Source organism: Haemaphysalis longicornis, unplaced genomic scaffold, assembly GCF_048455015.1.
Source record: "Haemaphysalis longicornis isolate Haplotype H1 unplaced genomic scaffold, Haemaphysalis longicornis Haplotype H1 scaffold_2, whole genome shotgun sequence".
NCBI classification, from domain to species: Eukaryota; Metazoa; Arthropoda; class Arachnida; order Ixodida; family Ixodidae; genus Haemaphysalis; species Haemaphysalis longicornis.
Window position 1 is genome coordinate 179,695,873 of NW_027526295.1, and position 16,341 is coordinate 179,712,213.

General features: G+C 46.6%; 1 protein-coding gene across 2 annotated transcripts in view; it reads left to right on the plus strand.

Annotated features, from left to right (window-relative positions):
- The window catches only part of LOC144169575 (protein ECT2-like), a 55,088-nt gene extending 41,838 nt beyond the window's left edge, over positions 1-13,250 (plus strand). For both annotated transcript variants that reach the window (XM_077698810.1, XM_077698811.1), the window contains exons 18-20: positions 3,270-3,352; positions 4,496-4,673; positions 13,131-13,250. In XM_077698810.1, coding sequence (XP_077554936.1) covers positions 3,270-3,352; positions 4,496-4,673; positions 13,131-13,232 — 363 coding nt within the window. In that variant the 3' untranslated portion in view covers positions 13,233-13,250. The remainder of the gene's footprint in view (positions 1-3,269; positions 3,353-4,495; positions 4,674-13,130) is intronic.
- Positions 13,251-16,341: the final 3,091 nt, after the last annotated feature.

Below are 16,341 nucleotides of genomic sequence, written 5' to 3' on the forward strand. Positions count from 1 at the left end.
CAACATCATAGGCTACTCGCCGTCAGTCAGCACACACAATCACGCGATGTCGACATTGTACGCTACTCGCTGTCCGAGTCGGAGAGCTCTTTCTCACTGTCCACTGACCGCAGAAAGTCATCCTCAGTGCCATCTAAGGTGTTTGAAATGCCACATTTTTTGAAGGCTTGCACGACCATCGGCTGCGGGAGGGCCTTCCAGGCACCAAGAACCCACCTTGCGATGTTTTCGAGCGTCGCCCTCTAGAGACGGCCTGCTGGCGTGAGGGCCTGATCACCCAGCCAGTTGTCGTACGCTGTGTGTGCACACGGTCCTTCATCGGCTTATTCAAGCGCACATTTCCGTTTCTGCCAAGATGATTGCTTTGCGTTTAAATGAAGCATCGTAATAAAACCGTCGTTTCTTTTCAATCTTGACACGCCGAATTCACGCAGCCGGAATGATTGCAAAAAGAAAAATGGCGAACAAAAAACGACAGCGGCAAAAGAAAACAAAGAAGACTTCCTGGTACCGATAGCGATGTGGCTGGCCATCATTCGCTGAGCTTCTTCGTTTTGGTTTCGAATTGGCGGTTCTGGTTTCGAGGTTTTTGAGATTTGAGTCCGATTGTAACGCGCAGGCCTTTTTGAACCCCTATTTTTACAAAAAAAGGTGCGCGTTAGAATCGTGCAAATACGGTATTGTAATTCGCAATTGCAGAGATAGCGGCGATCAAATATCCGCTGCAGTGCTAAGCCTAAAGTTCCCAACGCCGAGCCGACCCGAGAAAACCAAGCTGGTTGTGAGCTGTTGGGGAAGCCCCTCTCTCGCTGCGCGTGAGTACCGTAAAAACCCGAATCCAAGACGACCTTTTTTTCCAAAAATGGAAACGCCAAATCGCAGGTTCGTCTTGGATTCGGGTGCGAACAAAAAAAAAAATAAAAAAATAAAAATAAATAAAATAAAAAGGGGGGGGGGGCAGCGGCCGCCGCGAGTATACCTAAACTCATAAACTCACGAATTTATTCTCCATCGGAACAAAATAATGTGATCAGTCGCCCAACGATTTGTCTAAAAAACAAGCGCGGTCTTGGGTGCCTGAATGAGCGCGCGCGCATGTCCCTCCGTGGGAGACAGGGAGCATGCACGCATCGAGGCCGTCGAGGCTCGATGCGTGCGTGAGGCCGTCGAGGCTCGATGCGTGCGTGAACCGCGAAACCCAGCGCAAAATATACATACCGTAAACCATGCGCGGCGCGGGCGCGAGCAGTTCGTATGGGTTCGCAAGTACGTCTGGTTGGGAGCACTGCGGTAGAGAGTGTACCTAGCTGGTTGGTCCGCTCTGTCGTCTGCTACGGCGGTCCGCCGTGTGGATGCTCTCGCCGCTGCATCGGACCGCGGCGGACCGTGACGTAGCATCACGTGACCGTTTGGACCGCGGACTCGGTCCGTCGTGTGGATCGGCCTTTGACGTGTTGCTTTCGCTGATCGTGTTACATCGCGCCCATCGCGCTTTCAGTTGTAACTCCACTTTCGAAGCAGCGGATGCGATGTCATCCCGAAGCTACTACACAGCGTCGTTCAAGCGAAAAGTCACTGTAGTCGCGAAGGAGACAGGGAACAATCTCGCTACAGCAAGGAGGTACGGCATTTCCGAGGCAAATGTTCGACGGTGGATGAAGGACGCTGATCGCCTGCAAAGCTGCTCCGGCACTCGGAAGGCATTTAGCGGGCCGAGAAAAGGACGGCACCCAGAACTTGAAGAGGAGTTGCTGACATTCGTTCGGAATGCAAGAAATGGCTGCATCGCCGTCACAACCGAGATGGTGCAAACAAAAGCGAGGGAAATCGCTCGGCAGCGTGGCCTTTCCGCAGCCGTGTTCAAGGCCAGCAAACATTGGGTGCAGCGGTTCATGAAGCGCTCTGGACTCTCTCTTCGACGGCGGACTTCAATTTGTCAACGCTTACCAGTCGACTTTGAAGAGAAGCTAACCAGCTTTCAACGCTACGTGATCGGACTGCGGCGCCGCCACGGCTATTGCCTGGGTCAAATAGGGAACGCGGACCAAACTCCGATCTACTTCGACATGCCCCTGACCCGAACTGTAGAGGCAGTTGGAGCCAAGCAAGTGAAAGTGAGAACGACGGGCAACGAGAAGCAACGAGTTACTGTCATGCTGGCCTGCACTGCAGATGGGAGGAGACTGCCGCCCTACATCATCTTCAGCAGGAAGACTCTTCCGAAGACGGAAGTGTTTCCTCGTGGAGCCATTATCCGCTGCAATGACAAAGGGTGGATGACGGCCGAACTGTTCGACGAGTGGATTCGGCTCGTCTGGCTTCGTCGTCCCGGAGCACTCCTGAGTCCGCGGTCCATGTTGGTCGTGGACTCCTTTAGAGGCCACACGTGCGATACCAGCAAAGCGTTGCTGGCGAACAACAAGTGCGACATGGTGGTCATCCCAGGAGGGATGACTTCCCAGTTACAGCCTCTGGATGTTTGCATTAATAATTTTAAGGACAGGGTCAGGTGCCTGTACAACGAGTGGATGCAAGAAGGTGACCATGCGCTCACTCCAACGGGCCGTCTGAAGCGCGCGTCGCTGTCTCAGCTTGTGGGGTGGATTTTGGATGCGTGGCACGGGATTCCGGACACCATGGTCGTTCGCTCGTTCCAGAAATGTGGCATTTCAAATGCGCTAGACGGGTCGGAAGATGACCTTCTCTGGCAAGAAGTCAGTGACAAGGAAGTCAGCAGCGATAGTGATTCGGAATAAACGCATGTAAGCTTTCTTTTCTTTTTTTCCAAAATTGCTTGTTGTCACTTAAGGGTTCGTCTTGCATTCGGGGTCGTCTTGGATTCGGGTTTTTACGGTACGTCGCGTTTGGGTCTGAAGCAACTGTCTTAACGATATTTCCTTTCGTCTACACTGCTTCTCTCGTTTTTATCGTGAGGTTAAAAGTTTGCTAAATGATTTTGTTACACTCACAACCAAGTGACCGCTGTCGACACACATGGAATTTCCCGTCTAACAGCCAAAACCGCTGTTTGCAATAACCGCGGTTAAAGTTCAGTAACCACGGTTAAACTTAACTGCGGTTACGTCCACCGTGTAACTAGGGTATTAGTCGGCCAGGGCTGTGAGGGCTTGAGCCAGGCTTTGGCCTCCATTGAGGGCTGTGCAGCCCTCCAGTGCATTGTTAGCCTTTCAGTCGTCAGCGTTGTGGAGGCTGTCGCTGGTATCTCTTCAGGTCAGCGTTAACCGTGCTGCTCCACTCCGAATTTGCAGACAGCCTTCCTGAAAAAGATGTCCGTGCAAGACCTTGCCTTAGACCCTGGTGCTCTGGAGACTACGTTGGCAAAAGCCCTGAAGTGAGTTGAACCTCTTGAAAAAGCAGAAAAAGCTTCTGGGGGACAGTCATTTACTGAGTGACTGGGCCTGCTAAACGGTGTGGCGACTTTTTGTGCTTCCAGCTCTCCGAATACCTCGTGAGCCGAGCCAGTTGTTTCAATAGAGCAGAGTTGGCAGCAGGCTGTAATTGTAGGCAAAACTCTGAAAGCCTGTTATTTGGGGTCGATGTGTAACTTTCGTGTTTTTTTCCCAGCATGTTAACACTGACTACCTTCTGTTAGTTGAAAAAAATCTTAAATTTACCTCTTGCATCCAACTCTTGCCTCTTGTGTAGTCTTCTTATGGCTAGGTGGCTTGTCGTCACTAAGTCGGCTCAGAGATGCTGCGCACTTCTTATTACTTCTGGTGGCGTGTGGTTGAAGTGATTGCTGCTGTAACTAAATCTTTTTCCAGTTATCACTACCAGTGGAGCTGCATCAGGCCTTCGAGTATTCTCAGTAATGGCCAGTTACAAGAACCTTCGAAACTCTGGTCAGAACTGTAGGGTGCAGGGGCTACATCTTCAAAATTAATCTGGAGTCCTCCACTACGGCACACCTCATTGCCCAGGTGTAGCTCCAGTGCGTTAAGCCCCACAATCATTCAGCCTAGGTATGAGTTGTTTCCCCTGGGTATCACGTGATTATAAACTGGGGCACACTAGCAGTAACATGAAACAGCGCGAAGGACAAGGTCCAAGAAAAACAGAAAACACAGGGGCTCAGTCAACTCAGCGCATGTGTTTGCCCTTTGTCTTTGTCCTTTGCACTGTCTTATGGGTACTGTCTTGTAAACGTTGCAGGGGGCGGCAGAAAGTTAGATGTACAGATGAGATCAAGAAGTTTGCGGGGATGAATTGGTCGCAATTAGCACAGGACCGGGGTAATTGGAGATTGATGGGAGAGGCCTTTGCCCTGCAGTGGGCGGAGACAGGCTGGTGGTGGTGGTGGTGGTGATTATGATGATGATGATGATGGGTACTATGATAAACCAACATTCCCAGGCTGCCCCCTGGGGCACATTAGCCTAACGATGCAAACTGACCTGTTTCCATTCATCGGTGTTCAAAATCCACACGCAAGTGCCGGCAGGTATGGTCAAACCCTGCCTCGCTCTGCGTGCAGGTATGCTGCCAAGAAAGGGGAGAAGCTCTCACGTGCCCTGTCCATCACGCGGCGAGTGGCGGCCACACCCAAGCATGGGCTGAGCCGGGCAGTGTCCACTTTCATCAGCCCGCTGAGGTCGTTTGGCAGCCAGTCGCCACTCCAGGAATCGCGGCTCGCATCCAGCTCGAATCTCAACGTGAGTACCATGCTGCCCCCGCCGTCGCCAGCAGCACGCAGGAGGGCCAGGGACGACGTCTTTTTGGTGCCTCAGTCCCTCGTCTAGTGCCACAAGCGCACTCTTCTTTACTCCATGCCTGTATGACTGAGCAGCAGCTCGTGTAGCAGCTATCGCTTGAAGAACCGCCGGCAGCACTTTGCTTACCCGCTTCACTGTGCAACACAGTGAACGGCCTTTTTCTGCCATCTGCTATAAGCTGCTGCTCATAGCATTGTCTTGAGGTGCCGTGTGTCTGCTCTTCCATCCAGATTTGCATGTCGGCGAAGGTACTGGCAGCTTTTATCACACACTACTCTCCAAACGTATGCTGTGTGAGTGTTTTTTTACGGTTGTCTCCAGAGTAACTAATAGTCTTCTGGAAGCTAATGGCACTGAGTATTTACTTTTAACTAAGAGACTGAATTTTCTGAAAGTTACAACTTCCTACTCTGGTTGCTTCTTGCCTTGAAGCAATTTAGTCTTACCACATTCAAGTAGCCCAGCTATCATGTTTTTGAAGAGGTGCTGTGAGCCTGATGTGCTACATCAGATTGTGTTTGCAGTTGAGTTTGTTATCATTAAATGGACACAGTGAGGCAGTTTTTCTGTACTTGGGCCAAACACATATTTTTGGATAAAGATGTGTGCAGCCTACAAGTATGTGATCGGTTGGTGTAGACAGCTCTGAACGAGAACAGATGTAAGCAGTTCAATACACCAGTCTGTTTGCTTCACAAGGACTCAAAGCAACAAACAACACAGGGTAGCACGTAGTTTACGGGCTCAAATAACATGCTGCCTTTTTCATGTTGGTCGTTCTTATCTAACAATATTATTAGGGGTGCGCTTCTTTAGTATGTTATCTACTGCGTCATGCTTGCAAATATTTTATTAATCTCTTTTGAGGCTGCAAACTACTTTTCATGTACAAACATGTGCAGCCATTGCACAGTAACAAAATCCTTTAGTTTCCAAATTTTAGTTCCTCGTGGTTTTTTGCCTGTGCTGACAGCCTTTTGTTCATACGTAGTTTATTCTGTTTCCATCAGCAATTTGCCTATATATTATTTGTCTGAACAAAATTATTTTTGCTCCCACTGCAACCAAGGTGTACTCAGGTGTGGTGCTGATAATTGGGGTGAACTAGTCTCATTTGCAAATACGTGTTTCAAAGTATATCTACACATTGAAAATATTAGTCCAAGCGGGGTCTTTCTACATGCTCTGCACTTTATTCACTGCTGTCAAAAAAAGAGTACTGGCTTATCTGAATGGGAAGCTACTTCAAATGGGAGGCCTTGGTGCCACGCTAAAGCTGCCAACTCAGTGTTTATTTGTGGTGCACCATGGCCAAGCCATTGTATCTTGTTCAGTCTACAATTCTGTGTGTGGTGTGTCCAGCTGTTATGTTGTTTGAAACTTCTTGTGTACACTCGCAAGTGACTAATTTTGCTGCACCATCGACATAATAGCTGTCCATTGTCGAGAAAATGTTTGGCTTTCTTAACACACTTTAGTGCTCAGAATTGACAAGAAAGGGAAGCTTTGCTCCACTTTGCAGTGCAGCTTTGTATTGTATCGTGTTTTAGTAATGTGTGTTACACACAAATCAGGGCATACCTTTTGTTTGTTTGTCTTGGAGAATTTGCACTTTGGCGTATACTGCAAGGACTGGCTTTTATCTATCGACAATGTGTAACAAAGAGCACAGAACTTCCTTGCGCAGTAAACAAGAGAGAGAGAGAGAGAGGAACAATAAAGGCCCAACCACATGGCCGCGTAATAATGACGTACGTTTATTGATGTAAACGTGCATAGAAGTATGTGCTGTCATGGCAGCTGCCACAACTGCGACGGCCGCCATATGGCCTAGGCATAATGCCACAAGACCGGCTTCACCCGAACTTTGCCATCACCATTTCTTACCATTTAATTGCATCCAAACAAAGAACGATTAAACCGGGGCCCCACGTTACCGCTTATAGTGCGGGATCTGATATAAAGCAGGTTTCCCTTTTCACTGAAGTCTCTTGCGGCCGCACTTTTGTTGTCGGCACCGTCTTCCGTGCCGTCAAGGCACTCCAAAATTTCTTTTCCGACATCGGCAAACTTCCTTTGGGACCATGAAACACATGGCGACCCTTGTTCATCGCCCGAAAACCTCTCGTTTTCGCCCGTAGGCTACACGCACTGAATTAACACTGAAGTGCCACACAGCTGCGCCATTTCCATGAGCAACGCATGCTCCACCACCCTAGTTTAAAACGCCGTGCAGCAGGACCACAAAAAAAGGTTGGAACACAGCTGAACAACAAAACCACGGAGCGTAATTGCGTAATGGCGAAATCGCGTAACAGCAAGAGCAGAGGAGTGCGGAGTACGTTTAGTGCTTTGTTCGCACGCCGCGTCGTTTTTGTGGCGCAAGGTTTGTTTTGCATTCAACAGGTGGCGCACCGCAAACGCGCAATTTTTAAAATGTAAGCCACAGCATTCGCGCTCATGTCTCTGGCTACTGATGAAATTTCTTTTTCTTGGAATGCATTTTTAGCATTTCTGCGCGTACTGTAGTGCAATATCAAGTTACTGCGATCGCCTACAGGATCAGCAACCATGCTTAAAATAAAAACGTATTCCCGCTGCATTTTTTATTCAGTGACAAAAAAGTAAATTCTCAATAAGATAAGTGGGGGGGGAGGGTTCATTACGTGAGTGGGTTCATTATGCGAGTAAATACGGTATATATATAAACAACCCTTTTCAACCTGGAAAGAAACTCTCTACCTACCCTGCCGGTCAACCAGCCAAACAGGCAAGTGGGATGGGTTTCAATTTGGTGTATACAGGAGTAGTGTGTATATCTGGTTTGCACAGACTTAGGCACAAACGCATTCACCCTACACTGGAGTTCGCCTATTTTACGCTCGCTTATGCCGATCTACATCGATGCACATGCACGTTGATAATACACGCCCATGTGGTTGGGCCTTAAAGTCTAAAGCATTTTCATGCCAAAGTTTGAAGCCACGTGATACAACACACTTTCACATTTTACAAGGAAAATCTACTTTGTGCTGTAAGTAACGTGGCTTGATGCCCCATCTTACTCTTGCGCTGTCGGCGGTATGTCCAGCACATACTGTGAGGACCGACATGAATGTCTCCAATGAAAGCAGCCTCGTCCTGTGCTTGTCGTTATTTGACACTACATTAATACAGCTTGTCCAATGTGTGTTACATAACAAATGGCAAACTGCCTGTGTACGTGACTCTTTCGCCTTCTTTAAATTGTGTTAACCTAGTTGTATATATTAAATTATTTCTTTTGTGTTGCACGATATTTGTTTATGATGTGTCTGTGGGTGTGTGTTCAGTGTCCGCACAGGCATTTTTTCTACGAAGTTTTTTGTGCTTGTAATAACATTGTAAATAAATTTTTCACCTTTTCACTGTTTGTCATTTTGTGTAAATATGCAGTACGGAGTGTGCCAGGCTTGTCACTCCAGTCCGTATTCTATAGAAAAGCAATTTGCAAATTGGCATTCGCGCCTGCGCCATCTATTCTTGCATGCGTGCTTGCCCACTCTAAATTTTGTGTGTACTGAGGTTTCTAGCTTAGTCTGTCAATTAGGCACTCTGAGACTCTGCAAATACGGCTTAAACGTCATAGATGAATCTGATTCTGTCTTGCAAACACCTCGCAAACGTGTGTCGGTCATCACTAGATTTTACTTTCTTTTTATGAACGAGTCAAACCTTGTGCAATTTTTGATGCCATACAGCTGAAGCACATCTTTCAGCTTCTCACTGTGTTATGATGATCCGGCTATCTTGTTTTTTTTTGTGGGCAGGTTCACCTTGTGACTGTGTGTGTCCTGTGAGATAATTTTAGGTTAACATGCAGCCCCGTTTCATTGTTTCTAGAATATTTGATCCCCACGTAACATTGACGTTTCAGTGTCCTTCCCGCGGCAGTACAGTTGAACCTCGTTATAAGAGACATGGATGTAAGAGACAAATGGGTATAAGAGACACTATTCACCCACATGGTTGGCTGCCCTATCTTTCCCATTAAATTGATCTCTTCTATAACAGACATCGGATGTAGAAGACAGTTGGTTATAAGGGACAAGTCATCCTTGAACTTTCATCAACAGTCTCGCTTGTAACAGACATTCTAACTTCAGATGCAGTGCCACCAGTCACTAATTGGAGTTGCTTCCATTGTGGAAACACAGGTGGATGACAGGCGCCTGCAGTCGCTATTTATTATAACTTCAGCAAACACACAGTGGTTCAGGCAGCTATGAAATGACGATGAGAAGCCCTGCCAATGGAAATGCAACTTACAGAACTGGTTGAAGCTTACTGCCATCCATTAGAGCGCGACCGTACGTGCGGGCTCTCCCACTCGCGTAGCTCCCAATCAAGAAGCATCGCAAATGTTGAGTCCTGCAGGTGTAATGAATAGCCTGAGCACACAGCGGAAGAAGCTGTGTGCTTTGGCTATTCATCAGGCTTGTGAACTCAACATCTACGATTCATCTTCCGCAAACAGTGAAAGGAAAAAAAGCTTGAAGAATCGGTTGTAAAAAACAGTGTAAATACATTCATGAAGCAAACAAAGATTCAGAACTGTTTCATAAATTCTGGGGACCAAACATAAACTAGAATGAGCCTTTCGCAATATGCTGTAGCATTCTTTTGAGCTTATTTTAGTCATACGGTGCCCACATTGAACTAGGGTCTGATTAGTAAGTGAAAACACGGCTCCCTGCTTATAAGAGACATCTTGTATAAGAGACAGAAACAGCTCCCCGGTACGTGTCTCTTATAAAGGGGTTCAACTGTATACTGACCCGATCAGGTACAGCCTTGGCATGCCCAGAAAAGGCTCTGAAAGCCTCAGCCAGCTTACTCATGAAGTATACTAAGCTGAAATTGAACACTTATATTCAAACTGGAACAAATAAGTATTCAATACCAAATGTGTAAAATTCAGTGTGCTAACCTGGGGTCAGGTATTTAGCATCCCTACAAAGACACCCTTTAATTTTTTTCGGCAAAATTACATGCTCGTGGCTTTTGATGTTACAGTGAAACCCCGCTGATATGTCTCCCGTTTACGACGGAACACTTCTTACGACGGATCACCGCGGTCCCGGCAAACTCCCCATAGAAACAACTCATTAAAAACTCCAATGATACAACACTGGGGTGCACGTGGTCTGCTTCATTCGATGGATCGTGGCAGGGATAAACCAGCGTTTTTCCCCATCTTTTACACCACTTCGCCGCCTTGTCTCGACCTTGTTGAGAATGGGCCATGCCAGCACTGCCACCACTGTTGTGAATCACCCATCCCGACGCTCTCACCACTGTTGGGGCTGGACCATTTCACCGCAGCCCCTACTGTTGCGACTGGCCATCTGAGCGCAGTCACTGGTGTTGCGACATTGCCTTGCTCCGTCCGCTATTGACGCAGCACAGAGCAGAGCGATGAAGTTCTCGAACCGACAAAGAGTTGAAGCAACATTTATATCACCGCAGCCCCTACTGTTGCGACTGGCCATCTGAGCGCAGTCACTGGTGTTGCGACATTGCCTTGCTCCGTCCGCTATTGACGCAGCGCAGAGCTGAGCGATGAAGTTCTCGAACCGACAAAGAGTTGAAGCAACATTTATATACGGTATGTACAAGGGTAACAAAAGCGTTACATGACCAGCACAGAGGCGACAGCACGTCTTCACTCGGTGCCTCCTAAAAGTGCCGCACTCGGTGTGCTTCCGGCTGGTTTTATACCCCTGGGTGTCCGTTGCAGCCGCAATCAGTTTGAATCGCTCCAATCAGGACTCTTGCTGACCAAAGTTTGAATTTGATGAATGGAGGCGAAGCGTTTGGGTCAGCCGAACCACCATGACGGGGAAAGGGAGGGCGACTCGGCGGCGCTGTCTCCAGGCAAAGCCACCTTGCCCCAGGCATCTAGCTGCGTGTCTGCCGCGGGCCGCTCGTTCCAGGCATGATTCAGCCCAGCCATTGAGAAGGAAAAAGGAGAGGCGATTTTGCAGCACCTTCAAGTTTGGGCACATCTGCCGCGGAAGGTTTGGCAGAGGCTCGAATCGGCCTCACTGTCATGCGTCGCCAGATGCAGCGATTTGGGCTGGGCGCTCTGACACGACAATCTTTCTTTATTGTTAACCCCCATTTGATGCTGCTTGATGTGCAAAGGTCCACAAGCGAGTACTGGCAGGTGGGAGTTAGCCTTCGACAGCTTCATGTGGCATCAAAACGCCAACGCGCCAACCACAAGAAGTCAAAGTCCGGGTGGCCGGCGGACCGCCTATTTGAAGCTCTCATCAAGCCGACAAACACGAAGACGCATACGACGCAACCGCACGGCAATGACTGAGCACCCGCTTTCTTTGCTTGCTCGATTCAAGTTTCTTCCTTTCACGATGCTCTTTCCATCTCAACTCTCTGCTTATCAGTGTCGTTCAAAGCCGCATTGTCGCTCCGCTCCTTTCTTTGCCGCTTTTTTTTTCCATTGCCGCCTTGGACTAGTGTTTGTTTCGCTTGGCCTTGGCAGTTACATACACTCCGCTTTTCTTCTCTCAATTTGCCTGACTTCGTCAGCCTTATCTCATGCGTGTGCATGGCTGGCGGGCTATCTGCAGATGCTGTGGAGGGGAGGGGGCACAAAATGGCGTTTTATTTTTAGGAACTCTAGATTTCAGTTAGGGGTTCGCAAATTACGCTAGAACGCACTAAATATAGCAATTTATGTAGGTAAGTTATTAGCCCACCTGTCGCGTGAGACCGTCTACTGGGAGACCGTCTACTAGGCCGGCGTTTAGCCGTACCCTGGTCATACGACACTTTCGCGCAGTCCTTTGAAAATCATTTTATTGGGGTTCCACTGTATACCTCGATGCTTTTATTTTCAATCGGGAGCTAAAGTGCATTGGGAAAACAAGATCTCGTGAGTTTAATTTCATTTTTAAAGCGAAATCTTTCTTAGCGGGTCCGGTGGCGTCCTGTCAGAAAACTGAAGCATTTCTCCATAGACTGCTTAGTCGACCGAAGAGATCAAATAACATGTCTAGACACATGGCGCCTGTGTGAAATGAACACTAATATTTTGTTTATTCTCATTAGCGTTGGAGTGACTCATTGAAGGAGGAATGAAAAGCATGTCACCACATACATTTTTGGATAAAGCACAGTAGCATCACGTTTGGCATGTTAATTCTTAATAAAACACTCGTACATGACACTTCCCACTAATGCTTCACCTTTTATTATCAAACTATTTCAAGCAAAAAAGTGTTGATTCATCTGTGCTTGCAGCTAAATGGCACACCTCACGATAAAGAAATCACACAGAGGGTAAAAATTTATTTGTGAGCACCGTCCGTTTACTATAAAAGCAGGCATTGAATTGCTGGATATAAAATGCAAAATTAGCCCAGCACTCTGCGGGCAGTCGCCTTGTACAATGGACGAATCTGAAGGTCACTATATTAGTACCTGCTGTGCACTGTAAATATATACCAGATCGGTCTGCATACAACCTGCCCCTGCACATAAACCCGCACCCCATGTGTCCACAGAGAACAAAAAAATATTCCTGCAGAATCTACTGTGTAATCCACCCTTTCTGTCAAGGGATGAGTTTTTGAAGGGGCTTTGGCTCTGCAAGCTAGCTTAGATACTATTTTTAGCCGCACAGTGAGCAAAATTTATTCTTTGGAACTGATACCGTTTTGTTTAAGGAGCACAAGGGCCATTGAAATTTTCAACTTTTTTTCATTACGTTTTCTAAATTGTTACATCTGTGTTCATTATAATGAAGTTTTTTTGCAATATAACGGCACTTAGTTTATGTACACAAAGGGATCGCAGGATTGTGACTTGTGGCGGTAAGTGGCCTTGCTTGTTAATATTTGTTCTTGAACAACACTGGACTGCGAATCACATCCAGCCCAAAGTAAGCTTGTGAAGGATCCTTCAAGTTTATAAAAACTTCCTTTGAAATGATTTCTGAGTTAAGTTTTCACAAAACCAAATAGAGGTTTTCGCATCTGTTGTACACGTTATGTTCAGAAATTTGGCTCGGGTGAACTTAAACTGTGTGTTGTACTTTCAAAATATGAGTTTTCTAAAAATAACTCCTAGCAAAAAGGTTCCTTCAATAGTTGTGAATTTTGATATTGTCAGAGGTATTCAGAGTTCATGTAGTGTGCCTGGTTTCCAGTGCGTTGTGTAAAAAGGTTGTCTGGAATACCTCAACTAAAAAAGTTGTTTAGAGATGATAGTCTTTCACAGACTAGGTAAACGCGAACAATTTTGGTCTGTCAGTCTGTCAACCAAATAAATCGTTGGATTGTTAGCTCACTGGCAATTCGTTAGTCACTTTGATGTGTTGCTAACATTTTGCAGGACCAAAGTGATGGTTCTCTATGCGGCAGCCCTCAGCGCAAGGTCCCCGACATAGCTCCAAAGAGCCACTCCTACGGGCCGTCGGCGTCAAAGCGGGCTTAAACGTTTTCAGTGCCTTACTTCAACGTCTGAAACCCGGTGCATTTTTAAAGACGTGACACTGTGTGCTAGTAGTTTTTATATGCATTTTTAAGGCGTGGCGGTTTTAATTTTTACTCAAGTGCTAGTCACATGTGCCCTTCCACTGAACACCTGGCAGTGAATGCCCTGCTGCAGTGGCCATTGTGTGACGCTACACTCAATAAAACAGCACTGCATACCGCGCGAACAAAACAAGTGCACACGATTTACTTTCTACAGTTTTTTAAATGAGTACGCCTACAAAGCGAGGCCCTGATGTCATCTGTTACTTTGTGGCACTCCCAATGTCATCTGTTACTTTGTGGCACTCCCAAAGAGACCCTTGCTGGTTTTTGCAGTTCAGTACAGAGCGGCAAACTTCTCCATTTGGTGATATTCACCTGTAAAATTAACAAACATAAAATTAATGTAAGGTTGTTAGAACAATGCACATGTGTAAGATAAAAAAAAATTCAAAGGCAATTGTGTGAGTTCGTTGCAGTTTTGATGTGAATCTATTTCCATGTGACCATATCAGAGTTATGGACTAATGCTAATATTTAGCTATGGTGCGATTGCTTCTTTTCTGGGTGGTGTCGCACATATTGCTTGGATCAGACTGGCATAAATGTGGGGAAGGGAAGGGGGATTCAGAAAAAATGGTTGTCTAAAAAATGCCATGTATTCAAGAATATTTTTGTGGAAATTTCCTTGAAAGATTTTACCGTTGTTGTGTTTCCTGTGCTGCAAAGCACACCATTAAAAGTGAAGCATGCACTCCCTGTATCGTGTTCCCCACTCGTTGAAATTTTCTGCTCACTCTTTAGTTTTTGATTCCAGAGCATGTTTGTGGAACACACTTCTCCATCTCAAACGCTGGGTCACCAAATGCTGCGACATTTAATCCACGCAGTGTTAGTACACTGTACGCATTTATTTACTGTGTTTTTGTTGTTTTTAGCTTCAACCACAAAATTTTTATAACGAACCTTGTTCAGCTACTGTGCTTTGCATGACCATTGCATTGGTGTAGGTATGTTTGCTTTCTGCTGTGTTGCTTGTCCACCTTAACTTCTTTCTGTTCTTATTTTAGTCTGCTTGTTTTTTCTTATTGCCACTTCCTGACAGCGAGCCAGTAGTCGTAAATTTCGAGTTCAGATTATGGTAATAGTTTGCTTTTATATGCGAGTACAAGAATACCTAATTTTGGCTCAGTTTTTGTAGGCATGCAGGTGCAGGCTTGGCATGGCTGTACTTTTGAGGGCAGTCTTGGGGAGGTTCACCCCCTCCCTTTTTTGGGGGGCCATTCATCTGTGCACTGCCACTTAAAAGGGGCCATGCAGACAAAATACGTTTGTTTTATTCGAAATATTTCGTCTTTTGTAGCATCCCCAGCGCTTGTCCAGCAGCAAATGATGGCACATTCACTGAGAAATTATTAATTTATGTTAAAATTTTGGTTCTCCCACCAAACCGTGTGTTTTCGTGACGTCTGCCATGAAGTCGTAGGGGCGGGTATTCAAACAAACTTCCACTGCGTCATTCGGCTCTGTAGCCTTGCTTGCTGTCAGTCCTCCCAGATGGCACTGCCATACTGAGCCGCGAACCGATGTCCGCCGTTGCTTTGTTTTTGACTGTGTTTGCACCTGGCTTGTTTTTGTTACTGTAGAAAGTAATCGTTTCGTGAAACATGGGATATACTCGATAAACAGGGTCAAGTAAGGCAACGTCACTTACGCCATTCGACCAGTGTTGTGAAAGACAACTCCAAAGTGGCGAACTGCTGTGCAGCTAAAACAAGCATAGTGCACCCAGTACCAATAGCTGTGTGCATCAGTACTTCTGTGCTTACGTGTATTTTCGTAACTTTCATAATTTACCGCATCATTCTTACTGCCATAAAATGAATATGCATCACATTTAAGCCCAAATAGCTCGTTCGGCAAGCTTGTAAGCCCTGCCTAATTTGCATTTGCTTTTGCCGGCCTCCACCAATCACAGAGCAGGCTGGTATGACATCATAGGTTCTGTTGCGGGAAATGAGCTAATCAACCAGATTCAGGGGAAATCTCCTAATCCCCTAAATGAGCTAGTGGGTCGCATGGCCATTGCCTTTTTTCCTCATTATGTAGCTTATTTGAGCGAAGTGTGCGTTAAAAGTGGTGTCAGTATGATTCTAACGAGGCAAGCTTTCAATGGAACCAAACTTGTGTTTTGTCTGCATGGCCCCTTTAAGAGACATGCCACTGCAGATAAGATGAAAAAAAGTGGCCAACAATTGCGCTTCTCTGTCGTGAAAAATTTTAGTGCAGTTGTAGAGGTTTTAAGATTGTGATAATGTATGGTTTCAAATTAGACCATAACCAAAGGCAATCTCAAATAAGGTGGGAACAAGTTGGCAAGCAATGGTTTCTAAAACTGCTAAAAATTGCTCTGTTGAGCAATTTTTGCACCCTCCCTGCGTCCTTGAGGGGGCAACCGAATCGCAGTGCTAAGTTATCACTGATGCTTTCTTCATGGTGCGCACACGCCCTCCCAGCCTACCTCCCCCTTGTATGGTGGTCTTGGTCAAGCGGTTGGCTCTGCGATAGCACGAGTTGCCAAACCATGGGCTCCCCCTCTCCTTCCTTCCTTCACTCTCACTTTGCTTACCTCGTGCTATAACTATACCTTCTTGTTTTGTTGTGGTTACGAGCACACATTAGCACTAATGAGAATGACTGCATTACAAAGGCTGCCCATCATCCCAGCACCTCACTAAGCCTGAATGTCACTCCTTTGGATGCTGCAAAACATCTTATTGCCCGGTACCTCACGTCCGTAAGGTGTGTGGCCAGACTCATGAGTCGCAGCAGGAAGAGGACCTCGTGCTCTGCTGAGACGTCATCTTGCCATCAGTATCGGTGCTCCACTGACATCAATCCCCAATTCTGAGAGTCAGTTGCCATGGCACCAAAAAACAAATTCATTGCCTTGACATCCCTTCTTCCCTGGCTTGCCGGTACTGCAATTCTGACGAAGCCCTGGATCATGCCCTATGCTCCTTCCCTGTCTACATTTTGCAGTGAAATGAACTGTCACCAGGGTGTAT